At 37.6% G+C, this 17,171-nt stretch overlaps 1 protein-coding gene across 2 annotated transcripts in view; it reads right to left on the bottom strand.

Annotated features, from left to right (window-relative positions):
- The window catches only part of rspo1 (R-spondin 1), a 200,274-nt gene extending 185,675 nt beyond the window's left edge, over nt 1-14,599 (bottom strand). The window contains exons 1-2 of one of the 2 annotated variants that reach the window (XM_043717871.2): nt 14,079-14,599; nt 9,426-9,798 (exon numbers count right to left, since the gene is read on the bottom strand). In XM_043717871.2, coding sequence (XP_043573806.1) covers nt 9,426-9,516 — 91 coding nt within the window. In that variant the 5' untranslated portion in view covers nt 9,517-9,798; nt 14,079-14,599. Of the gene's footprint in view, nt 1-9,425; nt 9,799-11,013; nt 11,143-14,078 lie in introns of those variants that run through there. The other variant, XM_043717872.2, reaches the window with a different exon arrangement.
- Between the last annotated feature and the right edge of the window lie 2,572 nt (nt 14,600-17,171).

The raw sequence follows: 17,171 nt of genomic DNA on the forward strand, positions 1-17,171 counted from the left end.
AAACATTGCAATTAAACTCTCAGGAATGAGATGTGAACCCACATACAGCGTGCTACCAGTGAGCCACAGTTGACAAGTCAGTCTACAAACAGTGTCAGCCAGAGTTTGAATCTTACAACAACGAGCAGATAAAGTGTTTTCCAAGTTCCAGTGCAGTCTGGATAGCTGAGTTAAATCTGAAACAATTGAATGTTCTATGGGGTATGAAGTGAGTCAATATTTCAATGTTTTCAAAGAGAAAAAAGAAGTGACAGCTCCAGATATATCAAGGAGGATAGGGAAATATATATATTTCACTGTATAATACCCTTTGTATCATTAATCCATCATGAATAAATGATGTTATTTATTGTCCCAAATTCTTTTTCTCAATTTTCTGAGAGTGTATAAATAGTTTTCCAGGAGCTCTTGTGGTGCAGTGGCAATGTCCTTATATCTAAACCAGCTTCAGACCCACTTGCTCCACAGATGTGTTATAATATGTCTGAATTGATTTTCACAAAATTTAATAACCATCCTACCCTTTGAAGAGATGACAGTTTCACTGTATTACATTGTGTGTTCTAATAACCGAGATATAGATTCTAATGTGACCCAGATAGTCACTCGCTTCACTTTTGCCCACAGGTGGAAACATAGCCTCTGTCAAGGTTTTTAAAATTAATATGGGGCCCCGATCAAACTCGGAGAGTGCAAAACTTGGCACTGCCAGAATCCGTATTGGGTCATCGCCACCAACCCGATCCTGAGGCATTTTCATTCAGGGTGACTTGGAGTCTATCCTGCTGCCTACCCAATGGATGCTGACTCACACCAATAACTGAAGCAAAGGAATTTATTAAGGCTCCCTTTGCATGTCAACTGAGATGTATAGGTGCCCACTTCATCCTGGGCCATGCTCCAAGATGTGGACCCAGTGTGGGAAATAAGAGGGCATTTGTGGGAAGGGTGTGGGGGAAAAAATGGGTCTAATGAAGAACCCTGACATGACCATAACGGCTGCCAGGTCACAGACGTGGGTACTAGCCATTGGCTGGAGGGATTGCCTCTTCAGGAGAGGGGTGGCATTAAAAAGAATAAAGTAAATGCTCCTGTCCTTCCCCTCTCTCTTTCTATTTCAGATTGGCTAATGACTCCTAACCTGATCTCTGTGTATGCCAATCGGTGAATTACTGGAGGGCATCTGATCGGCTCTTCTGATTCGGGAAGCCTGTCCAAACATCCCTGATTTATACTGGGCCCTGAATTGGCTCCAGCTTTGAAAGTCCCAGTGCAGGTAAGGGCAGTACCCAGAACTGATCCCCAAGGTCCGGTTCTCAATCCCTGATTTAAAAACCCTATTCTAACAAAACCTTTCAGCATTTCAAAGCCTATTATTAAAAAAAAGACTCGGCCTGTTCATCGTCATAAAGAAAATGAAGCCTGAGAATAGTTTTCAGGGCTGGCCTTATGCCCTCTGGTTACCGATGCAGTAGACTTGTTGTCTATTCACATATGTACTCAAAAGTGAGCCGTAACTAATTTCCATGCCCAATTTGTACAAATTCAAAAGCTTACCTTCAATGAATTGTATTCAGTAAAAGAAAACATCAAATACTACTCTGTGAACTAAAACTCACTCTCAAGCAGCACTGAGAAGGAATGTTTTGCTGATAACTTACAGGTACTGTACTGTAGAAGCCAGAAGAATAATTTATTTGATGCTGCAGTTTCAGTAAAACACATCACGGTAACTTTATTGTTTTAAAAGCTTTACTGAGGGCCAGCAATCATAAAATGCTCTGGAAAAACATAGAATTATATCAATCATAGAATTAATTATGGAATTCAGACGACACTGGTCTTAAAGGATCACTATCTGCATGGAAAATTCAGGCAAAAAACAATTTTGCCTTGAAACACATTAAATCATTACCATTCTTTACAAAGTATAATACCACATACCTTCCCAGAAATATTAACAATATTTGTCATCCTAGTAGTGTATGGCTGCAGTAGTTACACTGTCTGCTGCAGATATTTTTAACTAAACTGTTGAAACGTGTTATGACACACCTCTGAAGCAAATTGGACTTGAATCCCCTTCTTCTGGCCCAGAGTTAATGACACTACCACTGTACCATAAAAAATGTCTATGCTTTTGTTTGTACACTAGCACATTCCTAATACTGGTATAATTTAGAATTGTGGAGCATTAAACTGTACCCCACTACAACCAGTACTGTAATCTAACACAAACTATCCCATCAAGAAAACATTGCCAAAATTATGTTGACTGATTGATAGTGAATTTTTGAATAACAGATAAAATGGTGTTAATACACAACTTTTCGAGAATTGAGTAAAACCCACTTCAACAGCATCAATTTTAAAATTTGCATTAGTGTAACCAGAATGTTGCAAAGCATAGTTAAAAATAATCGGCTAGGTTGGTTGCGCAATGCAGCTGCATTGACTCAAATAATGTGGAAAAACACTTACATATTTTTTGTACATTGTGCTAGCTTGACAGAACAACCATTAGACTAATGTGTTGCAAGAGTGAAACTGGCAGATTTAATGCATTCATCCTGTAACAAGTAAAGATATTAAGTGCAGCTTTGTACAGGACCCCTTTTTTTCTCTCTCAAGAGTTTCCCATGCAGTAACCCAGACCCTAACAATCTTAACTTGCTGAATTCAAGACAGCCTTTTTCCTTCTTATGTTTCCCTTCTATGTTTATCTCCAGCTTTCTTCCTTTTACCAGTTCGGTGTCATAAGGTGGTGCTTATCAGTGGCATCTGAAGAATGTTGCTATCGGTGGAGACACATTTGAAAAGCATAGATCAGTCACACCAGGAGAGTGAAATCATAGACACTTTTACATGGATAACATGTCTTCAACGGCAGGAGCATATTCTGCCTGGGACCAATGGCAGTACAGCAGCATGAAGCAAGCAAACCATGTGGCATTAGAGGCAGCAGACACCTCACATATTCTGCTTGTCAGAAAGGGAAGGGCAGAGGAATGGCAACTAAATATCCCTTTCTGCCAGTAACCAGAAGGGGTTCAGCAGCTAGTTGCAATGATAATATTTAAAGGTCTCAGGTCTCTCCTTGAGCACCATGCTTTCAGAAAACCACAATGTATCCAAATGACATCACTGCAAATGGACAGCCTGTAATCATAGCCTGGTATTCAAAATACTGGTCAACAGTTCTTCACTTCCTTGTAATCACTACAAATGGAAACAAATTAAGTGGTAGGCAGACTGAGGGACTGAAGGGGTTGAACTAAAGAGGAACAGACTAACTAAAAGTTTACACACTGACAAACCAGCGTGGCTGATACACCATAGATATGGTTTGATTTTCACTTACTTTCAAGCATCTCTTGACAATCAATTCATATTTTGTGAATTCATTTCAATACCAATACAGCCATTAAAAGGTCCAAACTGTCATGTTAATGATAATGTTAATCAGGAGTTGGCTAACCCCACGGATTAATTTAAATAAAACATTGAAACAGAGTGCAAGTTATGAAGCTGACATTACACCAAACCAACTGATTCCTATGTATGCATCTTGCAGATCCACAGCAGGTGAATTGCCAGATGTAATCACAACATTGTATGCACACAGTACATAGAGTCCTTAAAGGTACACATACAACATTGCCCTCATTTCCAAAAAAAAAGTTTAACTATTTACAATAACAAGCAAACCATTGAGTCTCTAGAATATAAAGACAATTTGTTGATTTATCCAGATCTTGTGATGGTGACTTTATCTGGGGATGCCATTGATTGCCCACAGCCATCAGTGATATTATCTGACACTCCTATGTTTTTATCAAATTTGCCTTTTATGTACTGCAAATACTATTCCACGATTTGCTCATCCCGATCCACTTTTAGCCAAGCTTTCTTCCAGATTCACATTCCTCAAGGTGCTTTGAGTGATTCAAAATGACTTGGCATTTACTGATTTGTTTCTGGAAAATATGCAGCTCTTTTGAAGCTCCTGGTTTTACATGCTAGATTCTTCTAATTTTATCAAAGTTTTAACCTTCTGTAGGTACAATATATTTTCTCCTTCATAACCTACTATAATAATTGCCCAGCCTCTTCAGTTCTTTCTGAAGCCTGGACCTCTTCCACTTGCTGATTCAGTGATTATTTGGTTTTACCTTTGTCCAACTTGAGCTTTTCAGATCAGCATCATTACTGGCATTTAGTTTTGAAAGGAATATCACATCAGTTGTTTGTATCTTCTTGTTGTGTTTGAAGTGAATCTTCTGCTCCTTTTGTAGGTCTTTTTTTTTCTCCAGTATTGCTTTGAGCTCAAGGTAATGTTTCTGTAGCTGCTCCTGGTGAGCCTAATCTATTTTATGTGTGATTTGCTCCAGTTATTTAGATTATATTAGATTCCCTACAGTGTAGAAACAGGTCCTTCAGCCCAACCCGACCCTCTGAAGAGCAACCCACCGAGACCCATTTCCCTCTGACTAATGCACCTAACACTACAGACAATTTAGCATAGCCAATTCACCAACCTGCACGTCTTTGGATTGTGGGAGGAAACCAGAGCACCCAGAGGAAACCCACGCAGACACGGGGAAAATGTGCAAACTCCACACGGTCAGTCGCCTGAGGCTGGAATCGAACCTGGAACCCTGGTGCTGTGAGGCAGCAGTGCTAACCACTGAGCCACCTTGTAAGTCAACAATATTTTTTGTTGGATTGATCTCACAAAGCTTGCAATTCAACTTCTTCCTTTCTTTCCTTTTAGCTCTTTATAATTTGAGCAGATATATCCCCAAAGGCTTCTTTATCTAAGATATGGATGTCTCCAGTTTTGATTTATCCTGAGTTAGTTGTTCAGCCACTCCATAGCAGAGAGCTGAGATTTTCACTCAGTTAACTCAACAAGAAGTGAAGTCTTCTGTCCTTTCTTCAGTTCAGCTCTGCAAGTGTTTCTTGAATAGTCTGCAGCAATTGCTGTTCTGTCTCTGATGTTTGACTGAATCTGTGAATTGTGACTAATGCAAAAATGTTTTTGAAACGGAGTGCCTGTAATGTACAGCAGTATTGATCCAACACAGAATTAGTGAACTGTTGTACAATAAAAAATTTACATTTGGAGGTTTAGTCAAGGTTTTCTCTGTCAGTAAATGCATGCCTATTTAGACTATATTGCAGTGTACTGTGTTAGTTCTTGCCTTGTGACAACCTTAGCCAGTAATGAATATTCACCAGTAATCTCTCAGCAGATAATTTGAATTTCTGTGAACACTTCAGATGAGGTGATATTATTGATGTTTTCCATAAGCTTGACAATTTGAAACATGTGTTCACCACTCTTTGTATTTTCATGTACATTGTCAGATTATGGTTTGTCAATCACTTTATGGAGGCACCTATGGCAGGATAGCACATGGTCTTTATTTTAGCTTGAATTTCTCCTTGGGTGCAGTTTGCTTTTGTCAGCGCGCTGCTGTTTGTAGCTACATTAGCCCCAGTACACTGCCTCTGCCAGTTGCCTTTTTTGCCAGATGCCTTGAAAAATTGATTGACAGCTAGGCATTTCCTTGGCCACAAGGATGGCCACACCTTCCACACACCTTGTGTTCTTGTGATTGTGTCAACCACCAAATTTGAACTGAGGATCTGTAATCTTTGTCAACCTGCTTTGTACTTACGTCAATCCTTCAGTAGTTCTCCATCACCATAAGTCATTGTTTTGTCTAGCAAAACACTTTCTGGAAAGCTTCCATGGGGCGGATGTGATGACCAACTCAATAATTCTGTTTGCTAGCTACCCATCTAAAAAATCACATAATGAGCACTTCCCTTCGCACCTGCTCACAAAGTCTTATTTTTATTGATTCTGTAGGTTCTTGTCTACATGGCATGAATTCTATTTGATGAATATGGATGTTTGATTTGGCTCTGAATTGGTTTTCTGATGTGGTTCATACCTTTTCAGAATTTAGTCACTGTTTGGCTGTTAATCTGGTCTGCAATGCCTGGGTGGACATTGATTCCTAATTGTTAAGCACATCTTGATAGGTTTCTTTCTGCATTGGATCTATCTAAATATATAAATCAAAGTTCTGAATGCTGCATAAAGCTTTTGAATTTTCTTGCGTTCCACTTGAAACTAAGAAATTTTATGGTCAAATTGACAATATGCCTTTGACTTCCCTTTACTTGCTATTGATCTGGTGCACGACCTGATTAGTTATTTTTCTCAGATGAGTTAAACTAGCCTCTCAACTGGGATTTGTCTGATTGTCAGAAAGTTATATTTCCAACACTCATCAATGTAGTAATGCACAAAGACAATAAGGGTTGACTCATGCACTTCAGCTAAACTGAAGACTCTCAACCATAAGCTTCACCTGGAGATGATCTTGTTCGTTGACAATTTACACAAAATAAACCTATTCAGCAAGATATTTTGTGGGGGGCACCATCACTGGTTACTTTGTCAGGTTAATGATAATAGCCCAGTTATAAAACTCGCTTCACACAATTATTGACTTGGTATGTTATTCTACCTAAAACTACACAAAAAATTACAACTTATGAAGCAGACATTACAGTAAACCAGCTGATTTCTTTAGAGCAGCTAGCGCACTCAAGGCAGATTGACTGCCAAGCAGAGTCACAATATTATATACACAGAGCAATTGGGATCCTTGAAGGTGAAATTTCTCAAAAGCAAGGTACACAAACAACACAAATTACAACTATCCAGACTACATTCGTACTTTTAAAATATTTTTTCTTTACATTTTTACTTAACCCCTTCTTAAACATTGTGTTTAACTATGCTTCACTAGCCATTTGTTGGTTAGTATTCAAATCATATTCAAATAAACCAAAAAGAGAAACAAAGGCAAGATAACATAAAATTGAGCATCCAAAAAGTTGATCTGGAGAAATGAGAAAATGGCTGGCAGTAAATTTGCTTTGTTTTTCTTTAATCCATAAAGTCCCATCTAATAGACAACATTTGACACATCTACGAGGCTACTGTCTTAATAGTTCTGCATTGGGCATTACTTAAAATGATGCAAGCCTTCGACATCACTGAGCTTTAATTCTCTTATTTTCAAAGAAAATCATGATGAAGTGAATTGCTTTTAATAACTTTTCTCTCATCAGTGCTGAGTGATGAAACACTTTTCAACTCGGGGGAAATATTATGTATTGGACAGTTTGATAGAACACAGGGTGCATGAATAACATACAAGAACGTTTGAGGGACTTCATAGAATCCCTACAATGTAGAAGCAGGCCATTCAGCACATCAAGTTCACACTGACCCTCCGAACAGCATTTCATCCAGACCCAGCCCTTAACCCTATCCCTGTAATCACGCATTTCCCATGGCTAACCCACCTAACCTGCACATCCCTGGACACTAAGGGCAATTTAGCATGGCCAATTGACCTAACCTGCACATTTTTGGAATGTGGGAGAAAAACCAGAGCAAGCCCATGCAGAACATACAAACTCCACACAGGCAATATCTCAGGCTGGAATTGAACCCACGTCCTCGGTTCTGAGAGGCAGCAGTGCTCACCACTTAGCCACCTTTTAGTTACTGAGACAGATGGGAGACATTGAGGTGGTTCTGTTTAGGAATGATAAGTTTGGGAGGGGATTTGATAGAGGTGTTAAAAAAAAACTCAGACAGAATCTAAAGCGTAACGAGGGAAAATGTTTCCATTGGTAGCAAAGTCAAAAATCCAGCAAACAGTTTGAGGCGATTGGTAAAAGAAACAATGGTGATATGAAGAAAAAACTTTCTCATAAAGAGAGTGCTTAATTTCCTGAATGTACTGGCTGTTAATTTTATGCAGGCAGATTCTATCATGATTTTAAAAGGGAATTAAATAAAAACCTGAAGTGAATACGTTTACAAGGCTGCAAGGAAAGGGCTAGAGAGTTAGGTTACACTTGCAGTGAGCTGGCAAGGATATATCAGGCCCAATGGCCTCCCTCTGTGCTGTTACCATTCTTTAATTCACTTTCTCTTTCCTCCCTATATGTCCAAATATACGTGTCGCACTTAATTGACCATTACCTCAACCTAAATATAATGTATGGCATTGCCTTTTTCTATATTCACCATTCTTCAATAATTTCTAAATGAGGAAAAATGAGGAAAATTTAGTGTCAGAATTCATAACAAAATTGGAATCTAAATAAAGATAGTTGAAAACTATCTCTATACGAAAGTAGAAATGATTGACAGCAATGTTTCAGACCGAGAACTTAAAATCTTCTTGCCAGATTCCTGTCTCCATTATTTTTAGATTGATTAGCCAGTAAGTCGATTAAAGTAGTTAGGGAAAACATAAATGAGTTTACTCAATATTTCTGTAATACCGCTGACCATACTGTATTCTTAAAGAACAGCAGAGGTAGAAGATGGTCATCCAGCAGTCAAAAAAGCAGCTATCGACAGAAGAATCAAAGAACTGCAGATCATTTACCAATTCACCCGGGTCAGATTTTTGACATAACTGTTCATTTGCTAACAGTTTTTCCTTTCCCATACTCTTCTTTAACATTTTTAAAATATGTATCTCACCACCTGCTGTTCCAGACTGAGCTTGCAAGAATGTTTCTGGATTATATTTTACATCTTAAGACCACTCAGCGTTTATTTACAAAAACCCTGAGATCTCTTCTTTTATTCTTTCTGTGTTTTATCTTAAATGTGTGGCCTTTAAATACTGAATCACTGACGCATAGAACTCTGTTTTTCCCTACTTCCTTTTCATAATGTCATTGGACTTTGAATCATGGACTAGATGTCCTTTTACCCTTTATCCATTCTTACAAAAGGATCTCCAGTTTTCCTATTCTCTCCTCATAGTGAAATTATTGGTATTATCTTAGTAAATCCTTTCTGCACCTTCTCTGCAGTCTTTACCGTCTTTAAGGAATGGTTCCAAAAACAGGATACACTATTCTAGCAGTGGCTGAATAATCATCTGTATAGGTCTCACATTCCCTCTTGGCTTTTACATGCTACACGCTACTATAAAGCCTAGATTCCCATGCAATGTTTTTCTCTACAAATTTATCAACCTGTCTTCGCTCCTTAAAAGATTTAAGCTTTCATTTAAAGCAGACAGTGAGGAGATTATCACTCCATTTAATTAATCTGGGTTCTATTGAAACCACCTGCAAAAGATGATAAAACAGTAATTTGGAATCCAGTTCTATCATTTTTCTTAGATTCATTCATCTCTTAAGGAACTTGGCTTCAATTTAAAAAAAACTGCAGGTTTGGTATAAAATGCTTTTTGGTTGCTTTTGCAAATAATATAAAGAAATAATCCTGTTGTTTACCAGTTTTTTTGAACAGTTCATTTGAACAAAAATAGGGACTTCTGCAAATAGAAACCTCTGATACTCACTTCGTCTTTGCCTTCTTCCCTTCAAGACATGGCTGCCGGTGTAATCCATGGAGTTTAAAATGATCACCGCCAAAAAGAATCCAAACTGCATAGTAATAACTGCGCAGCTCTGTCTCTGTTCTAGATGAAGGCTGAAGCAGATGAAGGCAATTCCAAAATGATATTTATGATCTTTGATAGGGTCTCCTAGAGCAACTCACTGAAGGAAGTCTGAACACACAAAGCTCTGTCCACATACACATACAAGTGCAACAAGAGAAAGCATGTTTTCAGGTATAACTCCATGGAGATCGCAACTTGATGGGAAATGTTCTGTCAAAATCCATTCAGATATATGCTACATAAATGTGTTCTCTGGTAGACACTGCATAAGCTGCAAGAACAAATATGGAAATAATTAGATTGCATTGTGTGAACGTGGATGTCAGAAATGACAATTGGAATATTTGAACTATTTTTTAGGGTTCAAGCTTTTAAAAATTGCCAGTAAAGAAATATAGTGGAAATGGGTTTGAAACATTCTGTTCATAGTTTGACTAAGTAGCCAGAATTAATAAGAAATAAAACTAACATTTTGAACATCAACAGGACGTTTCCAGATATGCTTACCACTTCTTAGTAAAATAAATGTGTGAAATATAACTATTTTAATACAATTAATTGCATGCAAGAATTTGTTAGATCAGAATTTGGGATTTTCAGTATTTCCAGACTGGCTGGTGATGCCTCGAAATCGTGCTCAGGAAGGAGCTTCAGTCAGGTTTTATCTAAGACTTTTGTAATCAACTGCACTTGCATCTAAAAGTACCGAGTATCTAGTCCTCCTTGAACTAAAGCTAAAGTTGTGGTGTTCATTAATAAAGCATTAAGTAACTAGCCTTAAAAGAAGAAACATTGCCACCATTACTAAATTAAACTAAATGAAACCAAATTATCACAGACCGAATACTGTAGATTAAACCACCAGGGAAAGAAACTAGCTGGAAAAATAAGTCAAAAATGACCATCAGAAATTATGAAGCCTTTGATTTATCTGTCCATTTGTGCATTTGTTTGCAATGCTCTTTCCCACCCACTACTACCACCTCGCACATCCCTACCCAACCCCCAATCATTTTAAAACTAAGCATAAAGTCTGGAATACATTCTGTACTTAGACTCAGTTTCACAGTGTCAAATGACTCCAAATCAGGTTGTCCTCATTATGAAATCAGAATTTTAAAAAAACAGCAAATAGGAACATGTGAAAGATATTGAGAAGCATGCTGCAAATTGATGAAGTTTAGATGACACTGGATTCACGAGACGGAAGCAGAAAATAAGGTTATCATGCAGTATTCATGCTATTTATTGCAAAAAAAAGTTATTCTACAAACTTTAATTTTTTCCTTACATATAAGGGACTTCCAGATAAATACGGCTTAATAGTTATTTGAATGAAAGTGAAATAGCACTGAAGATATGACACAGAGGCTTTCTTTTGTAGATTAATACAGTGCAAGCCATTGCCCAGTTCAGATTAGAGTCAGTTGTTTTCATCCTTACTTTCCCACCTTGGATTAAATACAAACATATTTATGTGTCTTACCGCTGTGCCTCCAATCACGACTCTCCAACCTTCTGTTAAGATGGATACAATCTTAGTTGCAGTCACCATTAATACTGCTATCTGATCAACTAAGGGGAGGTGTGTTTCAGGGAGGGCAGGGGGAGGGCATATTGAGAGACTGTTTTTGTTAAGCTTTACCTCTAACTCATCCTTCCCCAATCAACCCACTTTCCTTCACAGAGATGGACTGCTCAGCTGCTACATAGTGCTCCACCTAGTAGCCGTGCCAAGTACTGCTGGCATTTATTCAGTGGGAAAAGACAAACTTAAATGGTATGGAAAGCAAAGATTGAACCTCACAAATTTTATGACTTGAAAGGTAAATTTTGCTATTATATAAATTAGGAATATAATCATATGTTGTTATTTCAATGCTGTATTATTTATTTGAAACAACCTATGAAAATTAATGATATAAACAGGAAAAAGGTTTAAACTGATGCAGTATTTAGAGAGTGCATTAACAAATTGCGTGAGATTTTCCTTCTGATAACATTTTAACTTGGCTTTTATTGGTTAAAGTTCATAACAGAGACGTACAATAGTAGCAGTCCTTGTATCAACTTTCAGAGTTTATTTAAAACTGGGGAATTGTATACACTGTAATATAAAGACATAATTAGTTATGAAGTGCTACCAATACTCAGAATGAAATGGTTAACGCAGGTATTAAGTGAAGGATGAAGTGCATCAAATCTATTGGGCTGTTTGTTGTATGCACAATCCTTGGACACGTTCTGCTTGAAATACATGCTGTAAATCAATGGAAAAGTGACTGCAGACTAATCAGTAATGGAAAAGTCGCTGTTATGTTTTAATCCCCACGTAATAATGTGCACTAACACCATGAACATCAGTAGAAATGGTTTTAATCTTTCAGTGCAAATTAACTTTTAATGCACCTGTTCTCAGAATAGACTTTAATTTTCATCAATTGGACAGAAAATTCACTACCCTTTAGAAAACAATCCTAATTTTCAATGGGAGAAAATCCACTCCATCAAATTACATTATCCATTCTGATAATAAACATAGAAATATACCCCAAATTGTTGGTCTCCCCAAATCTGATCATCAAAGTAAGGCGTTAAATAACATGATTTTCAAATATAGTGTTTAAAGGGTTCTGGATGAATTACATTTAAGTAACTCTTTTTCAAAGCAATCTTGATGGTGCTTGCACTTGTTAAAATAGGCGTGTTATTTCAATTTCGTTTTACACTTTACTTCTGCATGGAGAAGCGAGTGGTTACAAGGAAAAAGGGTCCCAAGAACAAATCACACAGAGAATCAAAGCAGTTTACAATCAGGAGCAGGACAAATTATCCCATCAATTCTCTTTTTATTTTGTTTAACATGTGGCTGTGACATTCTTGTGTGTCTATCTGTCTGGTCAGAGGACATGTACTCAAAACATTGTCTCCCAATTCTATGTTAAAAAATGATGTACACATTGTCTTCTTCTGCCTTTGACATAAAGAACGCCAGTCCATGGACCATACAATTATTTAAATGGAGGCTGTTTGATTTAATTTATTAGAAATATTCTGTTTTCTCACATAATCAACCAGTTAGTTGATAAATTGCCCATTTAATGATAAAGGACTATTTGGAATTTAGTGCACATTTTCACAATTATGCAGAGATGTTATGACATTGTAGAGCTCCTATTTCAATTATAGGTGGAAAACAAATTAGCACATCTATGAATGCTGATTGAAAATAGCAGAGCTAGTTACAAGAAAGGAACTCGGAAGTTTTGTGGAAAAAGTGTTGGGGCTTGAATTGAATTGACTAAGTCATAGATATATCAACTTTTCCTTTAGAATTAATGCACAATTTAGGTGATGCTTATTGAGATACAAATAGCTTATCTGAAAAAATAATAAAATGCAGAAAAATGTAAGAGAAAATGGAAAAGAAAAATTAAAGTAGGGGCTGCTTCAATTGACATTGTCATTTTGGCTGAAGTGAACCGGTACATTATAAAAAAATTTAGCTTAAACTAGCGATTCTGTAAGAGACTCCTGTAAGACTGTGCATGTTACTTTGACCTTGCTCATTGAACAGGAAGCACACTGAATTGATTGGAATGATGGTTTGACACTCCAAACAATATTACTTTCTTTTGACTTAAACTGAGACTGAAATCAGACAGGATACAAAAGCAGCACTGCACGCAATCTCCTTCGGTCATCGATTGGTGGGTTATGTTAGATTCTACTCTTGTAAATCAGACAGAATATGAAATGTTTTTAATAATCCATAAGCAAAAAGAATTTACCCATTTGATGACTTCCTATCTATGGAGAATATAGTTTTGGATCAACAATCCTTTACATTGTTGAGTTCCCAGTCTCACACATCACAATGGATAGGTGCTAAACTAAGTTTAACCTGCAATTGAGGGGTGTGGGGAGCAGTGGAGAGAGAAAAATGTTTCCTTGTGCCTTTTGTATACCTTCCAGAAACAGATTTCAATTCAACATCTGCAGAGACAGAGGATCAATATTGTGGTAGCTCATGCATGTTGTGTAGGAGTAAAAGTTTCTCAAAAGATTCAAGGGGAGAGAAAAGACTCTCCTTAAGATTACTTCAAGGGAAAAACTCTTTAATAGCAATAGTTTAAAAACCATGAGACACAGCACATAACCTTAGCTATTTCATGTTCCTTTACTAACATAATGCAGGATTTTCCTTGCTCACTCTCTTTGATTATCAATGGGCAGTGTTCTGCAGTATGCGACTTGTTACATTAGAGCTCAGGAGGGCTCCTTTCCTGCAAAAATGGGAATGTGTTCCTTTGCATTAAAATTAAATTCTCGCCTTTAATTCCTATGTCAGTTCTCAAACGCCCAAAGTATATTGGAACTAAGACATTTTGGAATGTAATTTATCCTGCTGCAGTGCTACTTTGAGAATCAAGATGAGGAGGACTGACTCTTAGCCTGAGTGGCATTTTGCTTATAATTGTCAATAGTAGCAAATAAGTTATTACAGTCTCAATGTGAAACACATTCCACTGTGATAAGAAAGTTTCTTACCTGAATATTAAAGGGATGATGCTGTACCATCAACAGGTGTCAAAGAAGTTTCTTTCCTTTTTTTCCTTGTGTAGGTGAAACACAAGCCACTGACTATTTATCTCCGTTGCACTCTCCTGACTTCAGTTGCAAAACTGATATTTTTGTGGCTGTTTCTCTGATCTGTAAGAGTTACATTAGTTTCGAGATTCTCTCAGTTTTATCTTGACAGCAACTATGGCAGCATGGCTGTGGTGAAAGGTATGATTTAATTTTACTCAGTTGTTCGAACAGGGCACAGAGGCATCGGTATTTAGCACTCCAGAGGTATGAATGGGGCAACGCCACTGGGTGTGTGCAGCATCTGAGAAGTACAGATGGGATTCCCTCCAAGAGGACCTTCTGTCTACTGCATCTCAAACAATGAGGCGTCCCAATAACAATTTAGATCATTCTGCGCTGCAGGGGATCCAGTTTTTGATTCAGACTCCACGCTCCCAAAACACTGATTATAACACACAGCTCACAGCATCTCGCTTTGAATAAACATCCAGCTCTCAGCCCTAGCATGCACAGGCTGAACACATTTGGTCACACCTCTTTAACTTTCATGCCAATCAGGTGGTCAAAGGGAAACCCTGGACTGGATTAATATGCACTCTGTCTTTATTGGGATTTCTAATGCTGTTCCAAATCATCCATCTGCAGGAGCCTCATCAACTCACTAATAAACAATTCCTAAACTTGCTTTCTTATAAGTCTTCATTTTAATTTTACTTCTGCAAATGTAGAAATCACATTGACTCTATGAAAGAGAGAGAATGGTCTATTTTAAAATGCAGCCAAATTATACCTCAGCAGCAATTCTCAACTTTCAAACTGTATTATACTGTAAAGATCTATGCTGGAGTCAGCTCACTCAGTGACTACATGCTTTTCTTGAAGGGAAGAAATTACAAAAGTACTCACAGCCTCGGAGATTCGAATGCCATTCATTATTGCCTAGTTATGATTAATGTGTTAAGCAGATCTCACTCACAGGAAGGACATGTTCTTCCTCAATACCAGGGTATGCAGCAAGGGCTTTTTCATGCTACAGATGATGGCAGCTGTATTAATTTCACACCTTAACAACACAGGGCACAACGAGGTTTTTGTTTTATTTGCAGATTAAAAACCCCAGAATAACATGCATCACTCTTTCATTAGTCTAACCGGTGCAAATGCCACAGTACACTTGTTTGAACATAGAAACATGTTTCAAAACAACGAGGCAAACATAGTTGTTTCATGAATCAAGCACTCCTATAAAAATCACCTGATTAATGACTAAAAGATATAGAAGTCATTAAACTGCTGCTATTGAGTAGCAAAACCACTCAGACATTGATTTGACAAATTAGAGTGTCTATTAAGCACAGCCTGCACTTTGAGTAATAAAGAAAAATACTGTGGATGCTAGAAATCTGAAATAGAAACAAAGTGCTGGAGAAACTCAGCAGATCTGGAAGTTCCTGTGGAGAGCGAAGCTGAGTTAACATGTCACGTTCAATTTGACTCTTCTTTGGAACTCAGAAATTTCTCCAAAATTACACTTTGAGTGAACAGTATTTTAGTACTTAGTGTGGTTTCTATAGACACCTCACTCTATTTGATATCAAATACCTGGCTATCAAATTTAGCCAGCCAGGTATTTAATTGTTCCAATACACATATCCTTGTCTCCTATTGTTGGAAGCATGGTGGCTCAGTGGTTAGCACTGTTGCCTCATGGTCCCAGGTTCAATCCCAGTCTGTGTGGAGTTTGCACATTCTCCCTGTGTCTGCGTGGGTTTCCTCCTACAGGCCAGGTGAATTGGCCATGCTAAATTGCCCATAGTATTAGGTGCATTAGTCAGGGGGAAATGGGTTACTCTTCGGACGCTTAGTGTGGACTTGTTGGGCCAAAGGCCTGTTTCCACACTGTTGGGAATCTAATCTAATGCAATAATCAAATATGTATACAAAGGACTCTTTACCCTTTTTTCTAACCTCATGCAGTAAATTAGCATGACAAACTTTTGTCCACTCAATTGATAGATAATTTTAACTTGCACAAAAAAAAACTCACTCTGAGTGCAGTACAGAGTGGCCAGTTTTTAAATGAGAAGGTAAACTGAAGCCATATCTACTCTTGTTATCCGGTGGAAATAAAATATCCCATTTCAAAAATTCAAAGAGGAACCAGAAAGCATCTCTGATATACTGGTCAATATTTCTCCCTAATCAACATCACCATAGCAGATCTGGCAGTACCCATGAAGAGAAATCTGAATTAATGTTTTGGGTCCAGTGACCTTCCTCAGAACTGGTTCACACAACAGCACCTCTGTTACTACTGGGTTAGTTTTCAGTATGGAGATTGAACCTGTGTTGTTGGCTTTAGTTTGCATCAAGAAAAAATCGTCATTTCTTTGTGTACATCTACAACAGGTCTTCAATGCCCAAGTGAAGAGAGCTTTAGTTTGTTAAAAAAACAAAATGTGCATTCAACTAATCTTATAACCTAAATTATACTGAACCAGGTTCCAACCTGTATTTTAAAATTCAGTCTGCTTTGAGGTGTCTCTTTCCAATTTGTTGAGTACCACTTTAGCAAAATAAGAATGCAGGAACTGGTATTTTGTACTGGTTTGAGTTAAGGAAGTATTTTTGTAACTTACCCTGAAAACTAACCCAGTAGTAACAGAGGTGCTGTTGTGTGAACCAGTACTGACATCCTTTTAAGTCTTGTACCCTAAATCAGTCATACCTTCAGGCTGTGCATGAGAAACTTTACAATCACCTTCTATCCTTGCTGAGTGGCACTGGTTTATAAACAGTTATTGAATATTATTTGAACATTGCTGGAAAGAGAGAAATGTTGTTGAAGCTTTTCATCTCCAAGTGTTCTCATAGTCAAATTTCAAATATTATTGTTACGGTAGTTCTAACTTTAGCTTTCCTCTGTTTGTCCTAATAGGTGTAAAACAAAAGGCTTAAGTAATGTACCTTTCTTTCTAATAATGTTCAAGTGCTGCTTTTTTGACTGAAAAGCTAAATTAAATTCTGACTGCTCTGTAAATGAGAGAATAA

Source organism: Chiloscyllium plagiosum, unplaced genomic scaffold, assembly GCF_037043375.1.
Source record: "Chiloscyllium plagiosum isolate Xiang-an unplaced genomic scaffold, Cpla_swu_hap1 HiC_scaffold_30, whole genome shotgun sequence".
Classification (NCBI taxonomy): Eukaryota; Metazoa; Chordata; class Chondrichthyes; order Orectolobiformes; family Hemiscylliidae; genus Chiloscyllium; species Chiloscyllium plagiosum.